The 22282-nt window shown below is 40.1% G+C and overlaps 1 protein-coding gene across 5 annotated transcripts in view; it reads right to left on the bottom strand.

Annotated features, from left to right (window-relative positions):
- FCHSD2 (FCH and double SH3 domains 2) overlaps positions 1-22282 on the bottom strand; it is a 178160-nt gene that overhangs the window by 19681 nt on the left and 136197 nt on the right. For all 5 annotated transcript variants that reach the window (XM_036325062.1, XM_036325061.1, XM_036325064.1 and 2 more), the window contains 2 exons: positions 17299-17403; positions 6213-6374 (listed from right to left, as the gene is read on the bottom strand). In XM_036325062.1, the coding sequence (XP_036180955.1) occupies positions 6213-6374; positions 17299-17403 (267 nt within the window). The remainder of the gene's footprint in view (positions 1-6212; positions 6375-17298; positions 17404-22282) is intronic.

The following is a 22282-nucleotide window of genomic DNA, read 5'->3' as shown; positions in this document are numbered from 1 at the left end:
ACTGGAAATTTGAAATGTCAGTTTCACTAAGAAACGTGGGCTGTTTAAGTATGGAGTTTAATTTAGTCCAATAAAAAGACCACTGCCCATTTGGAAATAATGTAAACGAAAGTGACAGAAGATTTCTTCAGGTGTATTTTACAATTTTCTACAGTCTACACTTATCACATTACAAAAGCCCATCATTTATTTTCTTTGGGATTAGCTCAAGTCAACAGATTTTCATATTTCAAAAACAAAGCCCATTGAACTGCAAGGACTATTAGGCATTATTGAGGCAGATGGGAACCAAACTATCATACTGAAGATTAAAAATATTTAATCTCTTTGCCTTTCAGAAACATTATTCAGCATAGTCTACAGAATGAGTGGAGTCAGAATTTACGTCTATGCAACTGTGCAAAATGCTTATATTCTTAGAGAGGCTGCACAACCAAGTAGATGTCAGGATGCCTTTGTACAGTAGCTGGGAGAAGTGGCTGAAGACAAGAAAGTCACATAAACAGTGTTAGCTATAGTTTGAGAATCTAAAGAAAAAAATAATAAAGAGAACAACAACAACAAAAAACCCCAAGCTCAAACCGAAACAAAGGACTATAGACATCTGACCCAATAAATCTACTTGTAAGACTCTATATTACAGAAAAAATAAACCCAGCATGAAAAAAAGAAATATGTATACAAATGTTTTTTTAGAGTATTATTTAGACTACCTGGAGGCAATCTAAATATTGAACCTATATGAAGCAGTTAGTTAAATGAATTACAGCACGCTTTCCTGATGGAATACTATATAGACATAAAAAGGATGGTTATGAAGACCATTCAGCAAGCTGGAATGTTAGATGGAAAAATATGCAAAATTAACATTATTATGATAAATATGTTTTTAAAAAAAGAATAGTAGAAAGAGTGAGAAATTACATCAAGTTGCTAACAGTAGTGTTATAAAGATGAGCTTTAGGTAGTTTTTTCCCACTATTGTAATTTTTAATTATAGTCTAGTTATCGAACTTTTTCTATTCTAAAATTAATATAATTTCAAAATTAGGCTGTAAACTGGGTTTATGAGTAAGAGAAGGCAGGAAAATAAGAGAAGGGAGGGATGAGTGAAGGCTGACTGGGTCACTGGTAGCGATCCAGTCATATGAAGCTGTGTGTAGGCTCCGGTTAACCATCAATTGAATATAACAGTAGACTGCTCTCCTTTTAAAAAATGGTGCTATATTCTGTGAATCTTTGTCTCTCCTCCCCCCCCCCCTTCCTATATTCTGTACTACAGGATAACACAGAAGGCAAAGAGTTAATACCCAATTAAGTACAGTTCTTTCCTTATTTTATAAGGTAAATAGGCACGTAACGACTTTAGCATCTATAAGGCCCTTTACACTGCTGATGTCTAACAGCGGTATTTACCATGTTTTCCAGATGGAAGGGAATTCTAAACTTGATGACTAATGTTTCTGTTGGCATCTATAATGGAAGAAATAATTTAGTCCCCAGACTGTGCATTTGTGATTTATGCTCCTAGCCAGCTAGCTGTCAGTGTGAAGAGATAACTCCCTGTGAATAATTTCAGTGCTGTCACTTAAAAGCAGGTTAAATAAATATTGAGGCTTCATTAAGCTATTTTGTGCCTACATCTTTCCCTTATTTTTATTGTTAGTAGAGTTTCCACACAATATATCCTTCAGCTGAAAGCGTGGAGACACAAGCTCCATAAGACTGACTAGAGCAGTGGTCGGCAAACTGCGGCTTGCGAGCCATATGCGGCTCTTTGGCCCCTTGAGTGTGGCTCTTCCACAAAATACCACGTGCGGACGCGCATGTACAGTGCGATTGAAACTTTGTGGCCCGTGCGCAGAAGTCGGTATTTTTTGGAAGAGTCACACTCAAGGGGCCAAAGAGCCACATGTGGCTTGCGAGTCGCAGTTTGCAGACCACTGGACTAGAGGAAAGGAAGAGTGAAAAGGAATTGCAACATGCTCCTTACACAGGAGATATGGTATGTCTCTAGATGAGTTGATGTCTTTGGACAGTTCTCAAAAATATCCAATTTAATCAACACTCACTGCCCGACTGTACCCTCACTGCCCGGCTGCACTACTCACTGCCCAACTGTACCCTCACTGCCCGACTGTACTCCTCACTGCCCGACTGTACCCTCACTGCCCGGCTGCACTACTCACTGCCCTACTGTACCCTCACTGCCCGACTATACACCTCACTGCCCGACTGTGCACTCACTGCCCGACTGTACACTCATTGCCTGACAGTACTCCTCACTGCCCGACTGTACCCTCACTGCCCGACTGTACTCCTCACTGCCCGACTATACACCTCACTGCCCGACTGTGCACTCACTGCCCGACTGTACTCCTCACTGCCTGACTGTACACCTCACTGCCCGACTGTGCACCTCACTGCCCGACTGTACTCCTCACTGCCCGACTGTACTCCTCACTGCCCGACTGTACTCTCACTGCCCGACTGTACTCCTCACTGCCCGACTGTGCACTCACTGCCCGACTGTGCACTCACTGCCCGACTGTACTCTCACTGCCCGACTGTACTCCTCACTGCCCGACTGTACACCTCACTGCCTGACTGTACTCTCACTGCCCGACTGTACTCCTCACTGCCCGACTGTACACCTCACTGCCTGACTGTACACCTCACTGCCTGACTGTACTCCTCACTGCCTGACTGTGCACTCACTGCCCGACTGTACACTCACTGCCCGACTGTGCACTCACTGCCCGACTGTGCACTCACTGCCCGACTGCACTACTCACTGTCCGACTGTACTCTCACTGCCCGACTGTACACTCACTGCCCGACTGTACTGCTTACTGCCTGACTGTACTGCTCACTGCCCGACTGTGCACTCACTGCCCGACTGTGCACTCACTGCCCGGCTGCACTACTCACTGCCCAACTGTACCCTCACTGCCCGACTGTACTCCTCACTGCCCGACTGTACCCTCACTGCCCGGCTGCACTACTCACTGCCCGACTGTGCACTCACTGCCCGACTGTGCACTCACTGCCCGACTGTACTCTCACTGCCCGACTGTACTCCTCACTGCCCGACTGTACACCTCACTGCCTGACTGTACTCTCACTGCCCGACTGTACTCCTCACTGCCCGACTGTACACCTCACTGCCTGACTGTACACCTCACTGCCTGACTGTACTCCTCACTGCCTGACTGTGCACTCACTGCCCGACTGTACACTCACTGCCCGACTGTGCACTCACTGCTCGACTGTGCACTCACTGCCCGACTGCACTACTCACTGTCCGACTGTACTCTCACTGCCCGACTGTGCACTCACTGCCCGACTGTACTGCTTACTGCCTGACTGTACTGCTCACTGCCCGACTGTGCACTCACTGCCCGACTGTGCACTCACTGCCCGACTGTACTGCTCACTGCCAGACACTGTACAAGGCACATCTTTATTTTCTTTCTTCACACTCAGAAGCCTTTTTTTTTTTTTAATCTCATTTTAAAGTTCTTCATGGACTATCACAAATGACATTTCCTTCTTGGGCAAAAGTCTCTCCTACTTTTCTTTTCTAGTTGGTATTAAGCTGTACTGATGACTCTTTACAAAATCACGGGCTTTTGGAGTTGGAGATCTTAGAATCATTTAACTTAACTTTCTTTGTGAAACCCAGAGAGAAGTGACTTTTTCCAAGGTGTGCAGATGAGTTAGGAATAAGCAACTAAAAAAAAACTTTATTGTTGAAAGCATTACATAGGTCCCCCTTTTCACCCCCATTAACTCCTTCTAGCCCACCCCCGCAGCCTCCCTAGGCCTTCACCACCCAATTGTCTGTGTCCATGGGTTATGCATAATGCATACAAGTTCTTTGACTGATCTCTTTCCCCTCCCCCACCTCCACCTTCCCTCAGGAGTAAGCAATTCTGAGTTTGCCATACGGTAGCCCAGTCACACACTAGATCTATAAAAGCCTGTCTGCTCTTTGAGGAAAGAGACCAAGTCTTGTTCATTTCTGATTTGCTCAGGAAGCAAGCACACAGCTAGGCGGTAAGTGCCAGCCCAGTTGATGCAGTTAGAAAAGGTGCTAGTCCAAGGAAAAGCAGGGGCTTGACTGGTTGCCAACAGTGCTGCTGCTGAAGGCAAAAGCAAACCTGTGCCTGGAGTTTGCTGTCGTCACAGCTCCTGTACAACAGAATAACCTGAGCAGATGGGAGTTGGACTTTTAAGAGATGCAAACTCTTCTAACCCCACAGTCAAGTGGACTGTGTGTGCTTATCTTCCCCAGCTGGGTTACCAATAACAGTGAAATAAAAATAAACCTTCAATAGATTATTTTTCCTTAAAATGCACATGCACACACAATCCTTTTTGAATGTGCAAACAGAATGGTATGTACAAAAATTGAGAAAAACTCTAGGAATGTTCTTAAACTTTGGCCAATTTCTCTAGCAAGGATGCCTTTTTAAATCTGAAGGGCACAGGACTGAAGGGGCACTACGGCAATGGTGGGAAGTTGGAAGATTAGAATTTTATTTTTTAGTTTACCACTATTCCCTCTATCCATCCTTCCATCCATCCATTCATTCATTTCTTCCTTCAACAGATGTTTATTGAGTAGCTCCTATGTGCCAGGCACTTTGCTGTGTACAGCATGAATCAGGCAGGCATGGAGATTACATTCTACAGAGAGACAGATAATAAACAAAAGAAAACAAATAAAGAAGATAAAAATCCTACATAATAAAAGTCTAATATGCTAAGTGTCCAGTCATCTGTTCAACCAATCAAAGTGTAATATGCTAATGATATGCTAAGGCTGCTCAACCACTCGCTATGATGTGCACTGACCACCAGGGGGCAGACAGTTGACTGCCGACCAGTTGCTATGATGGCACTGACCACCAGGGGGTGGATGCTCCAACCGGTAGGTTAGCTTGCTGCTGGGGTCCGGCTGACTGGGACTAAGCGAGACGGGCCGGATGTGCCCTGGAGCCCTCCTGCGGTCCCTACCCGGCTGGTCAACCTCCTGCGTCCCTCCCCGGCCCAGATCGTGCACTGGGTGGGGTCCGTTGGCCTGGCCTATGCCCTCTCACAATCTGGAACCCCTTGGGGGATGTCAGAGAGCCAGATTCGGCCCAACGGCGGAATAACTAGTCGCCATGATGTGCAATGACCACCAGGGGGCAGACACTCAATGCAGGAGCTGCATCCTGGTGGTCAGTGGGCTTCCACAGGGAGAGTGCTGCTTAGCCAGAAGCTGGGCTCACAGCTGGCGAGTGCAGCGGCGGTGGTGGGAGCCTCTCCTGCCTCCGCAACAGCACTAAGGATGTCCAACTGATGGATATCTCCCAAGGGCTCCCAGACTCTGAGAGGGAGCCCCCTCCTGAGTGCACGAATTTCATGCACCGGGCCTCTAGTAGATTGTAATAAATGCCACAAGGAAATAAACGAAGAGAGAATAATGGGTGGGGAGGTATCAACAGGGATCTTTAGTTTGGCCAAACAGGTATCATTATGCCTACCTATATAATATCAGGTGAATCAGCGAACTCTTCTGGGATTCAGATCTCCAACATGAAAAACTAAGGTTTAACATTAACTGGATGACATTGGAGTGGAGAGAGCCCTAGACTTGAAAGTTTAAGCCTGAGTTCTAGCCTTGTTTGTAAGATACTGTCCCCCTGTGAAAGGCTCTGTAAGCAGAGGGTGAAAGTCCTTGTGAACTGAACAGACTAAGGCACAGATTAAGAGTGTTCCTCTCCCTTCTTTAAGATTGTTTCCAACTCTCTGGATGTCTATTTTCATTTACACAGAAAAGACTTCCAAGAACTTCAGAAACCCTAGATCAAAATTTTTACTTTGCTATTTCCAGACAAGCATATATATTTCATAAATGGGATAATGAATGTGGCAAATCGGCACTGATAAACCAACTAGGGAGAATATATTCTTCACTGAATATTTTTTAAGAACACTATTCCCCTCCAGCCCCTTTCTTTCTTACACTAAAGTTTAACTCAATCAGTGATAGGTTAAAGAAAAAAACAAAACAACAAACAAACAAAAGCCAAACCACTAGCTAAACCATTACTTTTTTTCTTTAAAATTTTGGCCATTATCAGGCTTGGCTACATAGTCAAAGAATATCCTCCTTCAGTGAAAGTTAGCCTATCTCTCACATCCAAGAAGAGAAGCCATACCGAGTGTAAAGTGCCATTATTGGTCACTGCAGGCAGGCGGGCCCACCGCTCGTTTTCCAGTTCTTCCATGACTTGGTTCATTGCACTCTTCAGCCACGTGTCCACAGAAACACCGATCTGCTTTAGCAGGTCCAGCCGGGCTTCAGCTTTTAACTTAATTATCTAAGAAAACCAAGAAAATGGTCAGAAGTCAAGGCATTTTCTCTCTCAAATTGATAGTTTTTGTTATTTCTGACATTAACTAGTACAATATTGACATTCCCCAGCAATTCTGCCTTGGCATAATTGTTAATTTTTCACCTGGAGAGACGGAGAGAGGGAAAGGTAGAGAGGTGGTGTGCAGGGGAGGGAACACACGAACAGGAATCCGGCTGCTGACAACAACAAAGGACACACTTGCATCAACAAGAAACATCAAATATAACTTATGATTAGGAAGATACTGATGTGCTATAAAGTCTGCATCCTTTTCTTCTTAATTAGGCTATGCCTCAGAACATTCTAAAATCTAGCATCTTCTCCTCTCTCATCTATTTTTTACAAGTCTGCAAATGATCTCATCATGTCACTCCCTGCCTAAAAACTTTCATGGCTCCTGACTGCCTAGTGAGTAAAGATTTTAAATTATTATGCAGCTGTCAAAAATAGTAGAAATTGAGAATAAAACATTCCTATTCTCTAAATTAAAGGGAAAGACTGCCTGTTTTGGCTCTTGTTCCAAGAGGTAAGCAAGTAATCACTGAACCAGTTTAAACCTGTCTCTAAAATAGCAAATTCTTTGCTCCAATAGCCATGCACTGAGAGCAGTCAATCAGTGACAGGCAGCCCATCAACCAGAGCCTCACTCCAGTCATCATCACTCCGCCAATCTCTCTATCCACCACAGCTAAAAGTGAGCCCATCTGTAAAACACTCCCTGTTTTGAAAATATGCCAATCTCTGAAATCCACACTTCTCAAAACCCTATATGACAGTTCTACATTGTTCAGGGAGATTGTATTTTGTAAGTATCATTCTCTTTTGCTTTAGCAAGTAGTATATTTAGCTTCATTGCTCCACAAATGAGAGTAGTAGTCTCTTCCTCCAACCGTTGAAGGCTCCACTAAGGTAATTTTAAGGACCTTTACTTGATGGCCTTCTGTGGGACTCTTGGACAAGCAAGTGTGCTCACTGAGCCCTTCTGGCACGAGATTTGATGGGGGAGTTGGTATCCAAAAGGATCTGAGCCCTGACTTAGGTCACTGAGTTCTCATCGCTGAATTTATTTTTGTATTCCGAAGATTTTTAGGCACATGTATTTTAAAGAATTGAGATCATTCCTATATCTTCTTTAAAAAAACGTCTAATTAGATCGTTTGCCCATTTTAAAATTAGGTTGCCTATTTATTTATGGCTTTTAATATATTTTTATTGATTTCAGAAAGGGAGAGGGAGAGAAACATCAATGATGAGAGAGAACCATTGATTGGCTGCCTCCTGCACACCCCCTACTGGGAATCGAGCCCAAAAGCTGGGCATGTGCGCTGACCAGGAATTGAACCATGACCTCCTGGTTCATAGGTCGATGCTCAACCACTGAACCCACACTGGCCAGGCTGGGCTGTCTTTTTATTTTGTCTCTGTCTTTTAATTGTAAGAGTTTTTATGTGTTCTAAATAAAAGTCTCTTATCAGATACATACTTTCCAAATATTTTTTCCCCATCCTGTGGGTTTTGTTTTTTACTTTCTTAATAGTGTCTTTTGAAGCACAAAAGTTTTCAGTTTTGACTAGGTCCAAGTTATATTGCTTTGGCTTTTGTTCCATATCTAATACACTAATCCAAGGTCACAAAGATTTATCCCTATGGTTTCTTATAAGAGTTTTCTAGTTTTAGCTGTTACACTTAGGTATTTGACAATTTGGGGTTAATTTTGGAATATGGTGTAAGGTAGGGGTCCAACTTCATTCTTTTTGCATGTGTATATTCTGTTGTTTCAGCACCATTCCAGTATGTATTTTAAACTAATATAGGCACTGAAATGTTTAAAACAAAACAAAACAAAACAAAACAACAGAGTACCCTGCCTGGTGTGGCTTAGTAGGTTGAGCATTGTCCTGTGCACCAAAAGGTGGCCAGGTAGGTTGTTGGTTTGATTCCTGGTCAGAGCACATGGCCAGGTTGTGAGCTCCATCCTAGGTGGGGTGCTTGTGGGAGGCAGTCGATCAATGTTTCTCTCTCTCTCTCTCTCCCTAAAAATCAATAAAAACATATTTTTTAAAATATATTTTTATTGATTTTTTACAGAGAGGAAGGGAGAGGGATAGAGAGTCAGAAACATCGATGAGAGAGAAACATCGACCAGCTGCCTCCTGCACACCTCCCACTGGGGATGTGCCCGCAACCCAGGTACATGCCCCTGACCGGAATCGAACCTGGGACCCTTCAGTCCGCAGGCCGACGCTCTATCCACCAAGCTAAACCGGTTTTGGCCAATAAAAACATATTTTAAAAAAAGAGTAAACCCTTTCTTTGAAATCATAAATGTAAGCCATTTAGCTGCTAAAAAAAAAAAGAGAGAGAATAAGAAAGAGATTAGTTTATTCTATTTTCTCAATAACAAGAAATCTAGTTTTCATAAGATTTATTTTTGCCAGTACTTTACCAAATAACTGACTACAGTTCCAGAATAAACATTACTATCTTTCCTTTAGAGTTTCAACTGTTTATATTTTAACAACCGCTTAAAAGCAGAATTTTCCAGTGTTTTCAAATGAATTTTGATGATTTGCCAATGGATTACAATTTTGCAGAGTATAGCTGTCTGTAACTTGATGGCACTCTAAATACAACGTGACCAACTCATTTTTAGAACTTGTAAAGAGACAAAGCTTTTTTAAATGATGTTTTATAAAGCCAGATCCTTTAAGACACAATATCATGGTGTATGAACACTGTCTGATTTTAATATAAAATGTAATATAAGCATATCTAAGTATTAAGCCATAGTTGAGTTTATGAAACTTTGATAGTTATAAAGTCTGTATATCTCATTTCATTTAATCCACACAACAATTCTGAGGATGAATATTATAACCTCTAGTTTATAGATGAGAAAAATGATTTAATCAAGGTCATATTAATTGTGGTAAATTGTTATCCTCAATGAATCATGCCTCCTAGTGTCCATATAGTTCCCTCCACATTAATTCTGGGCTTGTCCATCTAATAAACTTTGGCTAATGGAACAAATGCAAATTTGATGCAAACAGAGGTTTGATGAGTGCTCTGAGGTCTTCATTTTCTTGGAATGTGCTTCCATCATGTGAGGAAGCCCAGTTTTAGCCTGAGGATGAAAGACCATTTGGAAAACAAACACCTCGTTCTCTAGCAGACCCTCTAGCTCAGTGATGGCGAACCTTTTGAGCTCGGCATGTCAGCATTTTGAAAAACCCTAACTTAACTCTGGTGCCGTGTCACATATAGAAACTTTTTGATATTTGCAACCATAGTAAAACAAAGACTTATATTTTTGATATTTATTTTATATATTTAAATGCCATTTAACAAAGAAAAATCAACCAAAAAAATGAGTTCGCGTGTCACCTCTGACACGCGTGTCATAGGTTCGCCATCACTGCTCTAGCTGAATGCAGCTCAATGAGGAATCTCAATCAAAACCTGCAAAAACAAAAATAAATAAATAAAAAATAAATACACAATCAACAGCCAGAATGGTGAGAGACAATAAATCATTGTTGTTTTGGTCATAAAGTTGTGTGTTTATTTTAAGATAGCAACAGATTATGGTGCTTGAATAGTTTAATTTCCAAATATCTGGGGATTTTCCAGGTATCTTTTTTGTTATTGATTTTTAATTTAATTCTGATGGGTTAGAGAACATATTTTGCCTGATAACAATTCTTTTAAACTTACTGACAGTGGTTTATGGTGTAGTATTTGATTTTGTTGAATATTCCATATATACTTTAGAAGTGTGGTGGAGTGTTCTATAAATAGCAATTAGGAAAATTTGATTGACAGTATTGTTCTAGTCTTCTATATCTTTACGAATTTTCTAGCTCCTTGTTCTATCAATTACTGAAGGGGATGTTGTAGAATTGTCTATTCTTTCAGTTCTGTTCATATTCGCTTCATATATTTTATAGCTCTATTATCAGTTACATACACATCTAGGATTATGTCTTCTTAATGAACTGATATTATTTTTAATCATTATGAATTATCACTCTTAATATTTCTTGTTCTGTAGTCCATTTTGTCTGATATTAATATAATCACTCCAATTTTCTAATAATTAGAGTAACAGCTGAAATTTCTGCTCAGTTTTTTGTTTTCCAGCTCTTGCTTCTTCTTCTTTTTTTTTTTTTTAACATTTTCCTCTTTTTTTTTTTTTAAGATGTTTGTTTTAAATATATGTTTATTGATTTCAGAGAGAAAGAGAGAGGGAGAGAGAGAGAGAAACATCAATGATGAGAGAGAATCATTGATCAGCTGCCTCCTGCCGTCCCCTACTGGGGATCAGCCCGCAACCTGGGCATGTGCCCTTGAAAGGAATTGAACCTGGGACCCTTCAGTCCACAGGCCAACGCTCTATCCATTGAGCCAAACTGGCTAGGGCCAGCTCTTGCTTCTTGCCAAGCACCTGGGAGTTTCTGCTCTACATGCGTTGGGCTAAGCAGGATTTGGGCAGTTACTTACATGCAAATTTGAGACCTCCCTGACATTCATCCTCAAATCAATAAGACTCTCTGCTAGAATTCTAGTGTGCAGCCTTCAAAAAGAACTGTATAGTGTAAATGTCCAAGTATAGTCCCATTCTGTTAAGGATCAATTTCTCTCCAGTTTTTTATTAAATTGATTTCAGAGAGAGGAATAGAAACATCAGTGATGAGAGAGAATCCGATTGGATGCCTCCTGCACACCCTCTCATGGGGAGCGAGTCTGCAAAACCAGGCCTGTGCTCTGACTGGGAACTGAACTATAACTTTCTGGTTCATAGGTCGTTGCTCAACCACTGAACCACGCCTGCCCGGCTCCTCTCCAGTTTTTGTTTATTTATTTAAAAATATTTTTATTGATTTCAGAGAGGAAGGGAGAGATAGAAACATCAATGATGAGAGAGAATCATTGATCGGCTGCCTCCTGCACGCCCCCTACTGGGGATGAAGCTCACAACTCAGGCATGTGCCCTTGACCGGAATCGAACCTGTGACCCTTTAGTCCGCAGGCCGACACTGAGCCAAACCGGCTAGGGCTTGATCTTTTTCTATGTTTGAAAAATTTTACAATAAAAACTGAAGAAAGTGATTAGCTTAGAGTCTGCTAACATACCATATTATAAGAGTACAATGACAGGCCCTGAGGTAATGGGACTTTGGATATAACGTCAGTGGAAATTTTAACAGCAGGCTCACCTTAGCATTTCATTAACCTTGCCGTAATGAAGCCTCACATTTTATACAACAAAACTTTTTAGATTTCTCTTAGAGCATTATGGCAAGGGTCTTACCATTTTGAGTTACGGAGGTGTAAGGATGACATAATTTTCTTTGGAGGGAGAACTATATTATTATGATTTCATTATTAAAGAATACACTTCTATGACTGTCATGAAGTCCTGGCTGGGCAAACAGTAGCATGCTCTAGAGCAGTGGTTCTCAACCTTCTGGACCTTTAAATACAGTTCCTCACGTTGTGACCCAACCATAAAATTATTTTCGTTGCTACTTCATAACTGTAATGTTGCTACTGTTATGAATCGTAATGTAAATATCTGATATACAGGATGGTCTTAGGCGACCCCTGTGAAAGGGTCGTTCGACCGCCAAAGGGGTCGCGACCCACAGGTTGAGAAACGCTGTTCTAGAGGTAACTACACCCTACTCTGGACTTACTGGTCATAACCACTGTCTTGTCTCTACCTTACCTGAAAACCCAGACTCACGAGGCCTCAATCCCTGCTCTCCAATTCGTGGAAGATGCCAAAGCCAGCTATGTAGGAGGCTTTCTCAGAGAAGAAGATGACTGTCTTCTCTGGAGACAAACCCTCTGCTTTGCTTTGTGAGGCAGACAGCAACCCCAAACCACGGTCAGGTTGGGACCTGCGCAAGCCTCAATGACTCAGTAATTTCGAATTGAATTTATAGTGTGCAACAGAACCTTATGAAATAATTTAAGAAAAAATGGTTGTCTTTGAAAATGTGTTTATATAGACAATAATTGATATTTTTGTTTTGTTAATTCATTTGATACCAAGTACTTTGGCTTTGAAATGTACCTACAATTCAGATCATAGACTATAGTTAACATCTTGGAGAAAGAATCAGATAGTCTGTAGTTCCTCCTGCAGACCTTACACTAAATGTGAGTTACTAACCATTTCTGGATATCTTTAACTTCTTACATCAACTTTCTCCTCTTTGTGTTAAGCATTTCACTGTCATAAGGAGAGAGAACTGCCCTCAAGCGAAATAAAAGGCACAATTTAAATATAAAAATAATTGTGTTCTGGAACAACTTAAGCTATGTACAGCTTCCAAAAAGATGGCTTTTAAAACTCTTGGCTTCTTGGCAAGCTACTTTTAAAATAGGTATGATATGTCAGATGAAGAATGTGTGTATGTCTGTGTGACAAAGGAATTTCAAAAATTCAAATACCTCAATACCAGGTTAGGAAAACTGTTATTAAAGTGTAATTTAACCAGCTAGTGCCTCATTTCAATTCTTGAACTAATCAGGGGCCACCAACAGTAGCATTTCTAGTACCAATATTCTTGTGACCGTCAGAGAGATCGTAACAATGACAACGGTTTGTTCATCACTGTGTGTCTAAAATACTCATCAGGCCCTGGCTGGTTTGGCTCAGTGGATAGAGCATTGGCCTGCGGACTGAAGGGTCTTGGGTTTGATTCTGGTCAAGGGCACGTGCCCGGGTTGCGGGTTTGACCCCCAGTGTGGGAAGTGCAGGAGGCAGCCGATCAATGATTCCCTCTCATCATTGATGTTTCTATCTCTCTTTCCCCTCTCCCTGCCTATCTGAAATCAATAAAGATGTGTCTAAAAAAAAATTTAAAAAAATAAAATACTCATCAGTATCTGGCACAGAGCAGGAACTCATTAAGTATTTGTCAAACTAATCAATTAGTGAATCTGCTCCCCAATTGATCATCCAGTAATTAATTATTCACTACATAACTCCTATTCTTTTGAAAAGCACAAACCATTTATATTTTCAATTTCTTATGAATGGAAAAAGTTTCTTTATTACTGAGCACCACACAGAGGTTTTTATTCTAATTAGCAACACTGAATGGAAACACAATGTAGAAAACACTGGATGAAGCAGATGAGCCAACAAGGGAGGATAACACGCATGCTAGTAGGAGTTAAAAACAAACATGAATGTAGTCCTAGAAGTGGGGTTACTGGGTCAAATGAGAAACACCAATCAGAAAGGATGTTCACAGTGGCACAATTCACCATAGCTAAGATTTGGAAACAGCCTAAGTGCCCATCGGCAGATGAACGGATTAAAAAACTGTGGTACATAAGCACAATGAAATACTATGCAGCTATAAAAAAGAAGGAACTTTTACCATTTGCAACAACATGGATGGACCTGGACAGCATTATGCTAAGCGAAATAAGCCAGTCGGAGAAAGATAAATATCACATGATCTCACTCATATGTGGGATATAATGATCAACATAATTTGATGAATAAGAATAGATTGTTCTAGAGACAAATGGTAGGGGAGGCAGAGTTAGAGAGCAACTAAAGGGCTTGTATGCATGCATATTAGCATAACCAATGGACACAGACACTGGGGCGGTGGGGGCTTGCCTGGGGTGGGAATGGCTGGGGGTGAGGGGGTCAAATTGGGGAAAAAGGAGACATATGTAAAACTTAGACAAAAAAAACAACCATGAAGGATATAATGGAATTTTAACCAGCTTTCTCCCTTTGGTGCAGGTATTTATAATAAATAAAGTAAATAACTACTGAATGAAAAGGGAAAATCTAATACAAATGTTATATAGGCAGAAAAAAGAAGAAGGGGGATATATCAAAAAATTTCGTTAGGACAATCCTCTGAGTACTACTCCAGCACTGCCCTCAGAGTTGCCATCTAATTTTAGCTGAGTTATTCTCTGTATCTGATAAGTGGAAATCAAGTCAAGATAGCAAGATTAACTACATTTCACAGACATTCAAAACTGAGATAATGAACCTGGCCTCATGGTTTTCTGCATGTTCCATATCTGGGTAAGAAAATTATTTTTGAGAATGCAGACTTAAAAACTGGTATTGGGAGAGATGAGACATTTTGTTGTGGGAATCTCACTTCATATTTTTACCTTTAAGCTAACAAACACAGGGTAGTTTAGCATATTCATGGAAATAAAAGATCATTCCGGCTAAATGTAGTCTGTGTGACTGATACCTACTACCGCTCTACTGGGAGGTGTGGTGGAGCTAGGATAGCAGACGGCGACACCATGGATGGAGTCTGGGAATGGAAAATACAAGAGAAAACACACCCTTCAGAAAACTTTTGAGATTTGTTCTATCAAAGCTCAGAAACTGGCCTCACCGAGTTTGAAGAAACAAACAAGAAAAGCTCTTCTACACAAGCCAACGTTTCTCAAACTAGGAAAGGACCTGCCAATAGTACTTGGCCAGCCCACTCGGGCAGCGGTTGAGCCCTGCCCCTGAATTCAGAGAGGAAAATGGCTATTTACTGTACGCTCTGCCCTCTTCACTACGGAGGCCGTAGATCGTCTGCCAGGAAAAAAGGCGAGTTGTGGTTACTAGGGCTTCTCGAGGCCACGCAGATGGCAAGCTGTTTCTGGTTCAGGTCACTTCCATGGGCTTGTGCCAGAAACATGCTCATAGTTTCTATGTTTGCCTATGCTACTCTCCACCACACCCTCCGCCCCCACCACTGGAACACGTCCTCAAAGTCCCTAGATCCTGAGGGGGTGTATGAAAACACTGGTTTAAATGAACCCTCAACCAATGAAGAATTCTGAGTATAGAGTCCCAGGAGATGTTTGCCCAGAACTGTAAAGCTGCGCTTTGTCCCAGAGGAGCTTATTTTGTCATTGAGAAGATCTGACTGTTAGAAGGTATTTCCCAATACCAAGCTCGGATCTGCCTCCTTCCTGTCTTCTTGTTTTGGTTCAAGTTCTGCCTTTTGAGGCTGCATGGCATAAATCTGTGCTATCCCTTTTCCCCTGACTAATCAACTATTACTAATCTATTAATACTCATCTTAAGTCCTACTTCTTCTGTATTACCTGCCCTAACAACTCCTCCCAGTGACCTGTTTCTTCTGCGTTTTTTTTTTTAAATTAATAATTTTTATTTCTTAAAGTATTCCTCCCCGCCCCCCCCTTGACATTCCCCCGGCCTCCCCTACCCCCCAGTGTCTTGTGTCCATTGGTTATTCTTATATGCATGCATGTAAGTCCTTCGGTTGATCTCTTAACCGCCCCCCCAAACCTTCCCCAGGCTTCCCACTGTAGTTTGACAGTCTGTTCAATGCTGCTCTGCCTCTGCATCTATTTTTGTACATCAGTTTATATTAGACTTTATTATCCGTTTCAACCTCACCAGGGCTGTCCTAACCTCACTGGGGCCGTCTTAACCTCACTGGGGCCGTTTCGGCCTCACCGGGGCCGTCCCTCACCAGGGCTGTTTCAGCCTCACCGGGGCCGTCCCGCCTTCTACGTTTCTTAAGTGTCAGGTATGCTTCAGTGGACCACTCCTCAGCATTTGTGCCTTACAGTCTTAGTTCTCTCTGGCATTCCTATGCCTTCCTGACAAGACTGGACAGCCTCAGTTTTTCTTGAATATCTACTTCCACATCCCATCCATGGTGCCCTGGTCCTCCATGAACTGGTCCTCACCACGATTCATTTATTTACTATCTACCACATTTCCTTATAAAACTCTAATCAAATCTAACTGCCAAACTATCGCCTATGTCTTCCTCCTTTTCAAATAGGTTCTTTCTTTCCATCTTAACCTTTCCCCCTTGAAGTCAGGGAATATTAGCCTCGGGTACACGAACGTCTGGAAACTGTTCATAAAAATGTTCCTTTTTTTTGGTGGGAGAGGGGGTTTCACATTTTCCTACAATGCTTCAAGGGTCCCATGGCAACCCCTCCCCCCAATTAAAACCCACTATTATAACTTTTTAAAAAACTCCCACCCGAGGATATGTTTATTGATTTTAGAGAGGGTGGAAGGGAGACAGGGAGAAATACCAATGTGAGAGAGAAACATCATTGGTTGCCCCCTGTAGGCGCCCCGACTGGGGATAGAACCTGCAACCTGGGTATGTGCCCTGACCAGGAATCAAACCCACAACCTTTTGGTGTACAGGATGATGTTCCAACCAACGGAGCCACACTGGCCAAAGCTGTTGTAACTTTTTTGTCTTGTCGGCTTTTCTCCTCTTAAAAGCGTAGCTTATGCCTCTGGCCCAGGGGTGGGCAAACTTTTTGACTCGAGGGCCACAATGGGTTCTTAAACTGGACCGGAGGGCCGGAACAAAAGCATGGATGGAGTGTTTGTGTGAACTAATATAAATTCAAAGTAAACATCATTACATAAAAGGGTACGGTCTTTTTTTTTTTTTAGTTTTATTCATTTCAAACAGGCCGGATCCGGCCCCCGGGCCGTAGTTTGCCCGCGGCTGCTCTAGACCCATGATTCCAGAGGACTTCCATGTAGGGGAGGCTCTTCTAGGCTCTGGACATATATATTAAGTTTCTATACTGTGAATTGGACTGATTTATTACGTAAACTGTGAAAGTTTAAAATTACTATCTTCACTGTGACTTCATTCTATTTTTTATTTAATGTTTCATGACTGTAAACTTTTCTTAGCGGGTTTAGTGTCCTTTTGTCGTGTGTACCACCTCCTAAGAAGCAGTTACTAAAAAATAATACTCTTGATACAGATGAAGAGGGTGAATCATCTTCAGAATAATCAGTGTCTAGAAACTGAATTCTAAAGGTACATATCACACCTGAGACATTGACGAGGCTGGGCAAAATGAGCTATCACCTCACCTCTGCTTTACGAATGTTTTCTTTAGCTTCATCTATTTTCTGTTCCAGCTCTACTCGGCTTTGCTCTGATGCTGGAGCTCCATGACATTCCAGATCACCTAGAACCTGTTAAAGAAAACAAAAAAATAATGACTGATTTTTCTTAAAAGATTATTTTATTTGTTTATATACATTTTATTGATTTTACAGAGAGAAAGGAGAAGAGTTAGAAACTTCGATGAGAAACATTGATCAGCTGCCTCCTGCACACGCCTTACTGGGGATCAAGCCTGCAACTGAGGTACATGCCCTTGACCACAATCGAACCTGGGACCCTTCAGTCAGGCCGATGCTCTATCTACTGAGCCAAATTGGCTAGAGCAGTATTTAGATAATTTAAAAGACTTTAGCGATGAGTGGCAACGACTAGTTTTTTTAACCTTTAATTTTTTTCAGTTTTTATTTGTTACTTTTTTAAAAATTGAAAGAATTAGAGATCCAAAAGAAGCTGTAAAAGTAGAACAGAGAGTACTTTCCCAGCTTCCCAAAATGGCAACAACTTGCATAAGTACAGTACAATATAAAAACCAGGAAATTCACATTGGCATAATCTATAAACCTTATTTGAACTATACATTTTGATATGCATACCTTTAATTTTTAAAAACTACACAAATATAAAGTATTGTTGCTAAACAACTAAAAAAAATGGCAAAAACTGTTATACCTGCACACCCCACCATGTATCCGACTCCCCAAGATAACCACTGTCCCATCAATTTAAATGCATTTTTTCAAACCATTTTCTATGTATTGCCTATACACTTGAATAGTTTGTTCTAAAAAAATAATTAACTGAGCTCTATTATCCTCTCAATGTGTCTAAGAAACTTTTTTATGTTTTTTAAAATAGACTGACTTCCTTTTCTAATCCATAGATTTAATAGTTTAACTGTACCAATTCTCTTATTCTATTGCTATTTAAATTTGCAAATTTCTCAATACTATAAATAGTACTGTACAATGCTATAAACAGTACTTAATTTTATTTAAGATAAAAACAGAAGTGGAAATTGTACACCTTAATATTAACAGACATTACCAAATTGCCCCCCAAATAGCCTACTCTTTTACAAGTAGTATGTGAGAGCGTGTTTCTTTGTACCTCACCAACACTGGATATGGTCAATTTTTGAAATGTTTGCCAGTAAGCTATATAAATAAAGGTCTCATTGTTTCAATTTTCATTTCTCTATAATAAAGAGCATCATCTCAGATATTGCTAACCATCTGTTATTTCTACTTTTATAAAGTTCATATCCTCTATACATTTTTCTGATTTTTGTCATTATTTAAATATATTTCTTTCCAGGTATCAGTCTTTTTTCTATTATTTATGTTACAAATATTCCTCCCATTCCCTTTCTTTTAATTTTTCAAAGTTCTTCTCTTCTGTTTTACAAAATTTTTTAGTTTTTATGTTGTTGAGTTATCAATCTTTTCCTTTATGGGTCCTGCCTGGGTTTTATGTTTTGCTTAAGAAGCCATTTGTAATATACAAAAAATTCTATATTTTTCCAGTTTTCAATAATCTTTTGTTTAGCACTTAGGTCAGGGGTGGGCAACCCCTGGCACGCATGCCAAACATGGCACGCCAGTAACTTTTGCTGGCACGCGAAACCCTCTCTTATAATCTTCCATTTACAATTTTTTTCTTAATATCGACTTTTTAATTTTTTCAGATAAATACAGTGTAGGTGCCTCTTAGATAAATAAATAATTTTACATAACAAGTTATCTTAAAGACCATAGACATGGATTGATGAGAGAGGTGAAGAGCAATTTCTATGCCTCTGCCTTAACTCTTCCTGCCTTCCTAGATCCGACCAGTGTTTTGGTTTCATCCACATACGCTTGTGAATCTTTGTTCTCAGTGATGAATTCTGTTAAGTCTCGTAATAGGAGTAGCCTGCCGGATGAAAGTAGTAGCTTGTGCATATCTCTGAAGGTCACGAAATATAAACCTGATGTAAAATCTCTGTCATCAGTGATGCAGCAGCAAAAGTCCCACTGATAATATCAAACGGAGTCATAAAGTTTTCTGTCGGACTATCAGTGTCATGTATACATTAAAAAATAAATGTATTTTTCATCATCATATACTGTGTTTTTGTCGCTCGAATGAATTTTATTATTTCTTCAAGGTTCTTCACATACGTACACCTTAAGAGATATCAAGGAGGCGTAACATGTTCTCAAAAAATTAGGACTGGCACGCAGAAGAATTTTGAGTCAGAGATTTTGCTGGTTTTGGCATGCACTCACAAAAAGGTTGCCCACCCCTGACTTAGGTCTTTAATTTTTCCAAAATTTACTTTGTATTTGGTGGAAGAGAAGAATCTACCCCCTCCCCCAAATACATAGACAATTACTCTAACACCATTTACTGAATAACCCTTTCTCCAAAGCTTTGAAATGTCATTAGCATGTTTTTTTATTATAAAGAATTTCAAATATAGAGTATTCAAAAGTAGAGAGACTAGTATGATGAACTCCCATATACTAGTACCGATCACCATGATTCAATGGTTAAGAAGATTTTTTTCACATTAGTTTTATCTATTCTTTTTTCCTTTACTAAAAGCATTTTAAATAAAACTGCAGATATCATATCATTTCACTCCTACATGCTTTTTTGGTAAGTCTCTAAAAGTATGAACTTTAAGACAAAAAAATATACCCACAATATTATTTCAAAAGTAATAATATTTCCTTGGTAGGCTCAATATGCTGTCCATTAAATTTCCCTGCTTGCTTTAATATGACTATGATTAGTTGGTTTGAATCAGTATCTAAAGGTCCAGACACACAGATCATTTTCTTTGATATATTTTTTAACTCTTGGATGATGCCACAGTTTTAATTACTATGGTCATTACTGGAGTATATTAGTATGTGCTAATAAGTAAGGAACACAAGTCTCATTAATGTTGTTCTTGGCTATTTTGTACATTAAAATAATTCAGATACATTTCAGAACCATTTTTTCAAGTTTCTTTAAAAATGTATTTTATTTGCAAATATCTTCTCCCATTCTTTTTAGTTTGATGTAGTCCCATTCATATATTTTGCCTTTACGTCCCTTGTCTTTGGGGTCAAATTCATAAAATCTTCTCTAAAACTAAGGTCCAAAAGTTTAGCACCTATGTTTTCTTCTATGTAATTTATTGTTCCAGGTCTTAAATTTAGGTCTTTGATCCATTTTGAGTTAATTTTTGTATATGGGACAAGCAGTAATCTAGTTTCATTCTTTTGCATGTGGCTTCCCAATTTTCATCTGACAAGGGGTTAATATCCAAAATATATAAAAAAACAACCCCAAACAAGCAAATAATCCAATTAAAAATGAGCAGAGGACTTGAATAGACACTTCTCCCATGAAATCATACTAATGGCCAACAGATATAGGAAGAGATGCTTAACTTCACTAGCTATTAGGGACATGCAAATCAAAACTTCACACCTGCTGAAATGGCTATTATCAACCAGACACGTAGTAACAAGTGTTAGAGAGGTTGTGGAGAAAAAGGAACCCCTATTCACTGCTGGTGGGAGTGTAAACTGGTACCGCCACTATGGAAAATAGTATGGAGGCTCCTCAAAAAATTTAGAGTTATAATATGACCTAGCAACCACTCTTCTGGGTATATACCCCCAAAATTCAAAACATTTATTCACTGCCACATTGTTCACCATGGCCAAGACATGAAATAACTGGAGTGTCCTTCCCTAGGTAATGTGGTACATTTATACAATGAAATACTACGCAGCCATAAGAAAAGATGAAATACTGCCACTTGTGACATCATGGGTGGGCCTTGAGAATATCATGCTAAGGGAAATAAGTCAGACAGAAAGAGTTAAGGACCATATGATTTTAGTCATATGTGGTATAAAAATACTGAAAGCAAAAAATAAACAAACAGGGAAAACAAACAAACAAAAATTCAGAGACACAGACAATAGTATGGTGGTTACCAAAGGGAAAGGGGTTGGGGAGAAGGTAGTAAAGAGTGAAAGGGGTCAAATATATGGTAGCCAAATATTTGTCTTCTTTTAAAAAAATATATACTTTTATTGATTTCAGAGAGAAAGGGAGAGGGTGAGAGAGACAGATAGAAACATCAATGATGAGAGAGAATCATTGATTAGCTGCCTCCTGCACATCCCCTACTGGGGATAGAGCCCACAACCTGGGCATGTGCCCTTGCCTGGAATCGAACTTGGGACCTTTCAGTTTGGAGGCTGATGGTCTACCCACTGAACCAAACCAGCTAGGGACGAAGACTTGCCTTTGGGTGGTGGGCACACAATGCAATATACAGATGATGTATCATAAAATTGTATAATCTTTTTTTGTTTTTAAATCTTCACCTGAGGATATTTTCCTATTGATTTTTAGAGAGAGTGGAAGAGAGAGGGAAAGACAGAGAGAAACATCAATGTGAGAGAAACACATCGATTGGCTGCCTCTTGCACGTGTGCTGGTCAGGGCCCGGGCTGGGGAGGAGCCTGTAACCAAGGTACGTGCCCTTGACTGGAATCAAACCCAGGACCCTTTGGTCTGCAGGCCAACGCTCTATTTACTGGGCCAACCAGCTAGGGTGAAACCTATATAATCTTATTAACCAATGTTACCTCAATAAATTTAAAACTTTAAAAAATTAAAAATATCTTTTAAGTTTCATCGAGATTGCATTGAAATTATAAATAAATTTAATAAAAATTTACATTTTTTGTACCTAATTACTTCTGCCTTCTTTATGTTCTTTGGTTTAAAAAATGCCTTCCTTCCTATAGTTCATGATATTTCACTGGCTGATTCATCAGTATTTCACTGCTCTGGTAAATAATTTTTCCAACTACATTTTGCAATGTATTATTTATAGCTAATAAAAAAATAAATGATTTTTGTATATAATCTTCACCTCACTGAACTCTTATT

The sequence above is a fragment of the Myotis myotis genome, unplaced genomic scaffold (assembly GCF_014108235.1).
Source record: "Myotis myotis isolate mMyoMyo1 unplaced genomic scaffold, mMyoMyo1.p scaffold_m19_p_10, whole genome shotgun sequence".
Taxonomy (NCBI): Eukaryota; Metazoa; Chordata; class Mammalia; order Chiroptera; family Vespertilionidae; genus Myotis; species Myotis myotis.
This window is presented reverse-complemented; position numbering and strand designations above follow the sequence as displayed.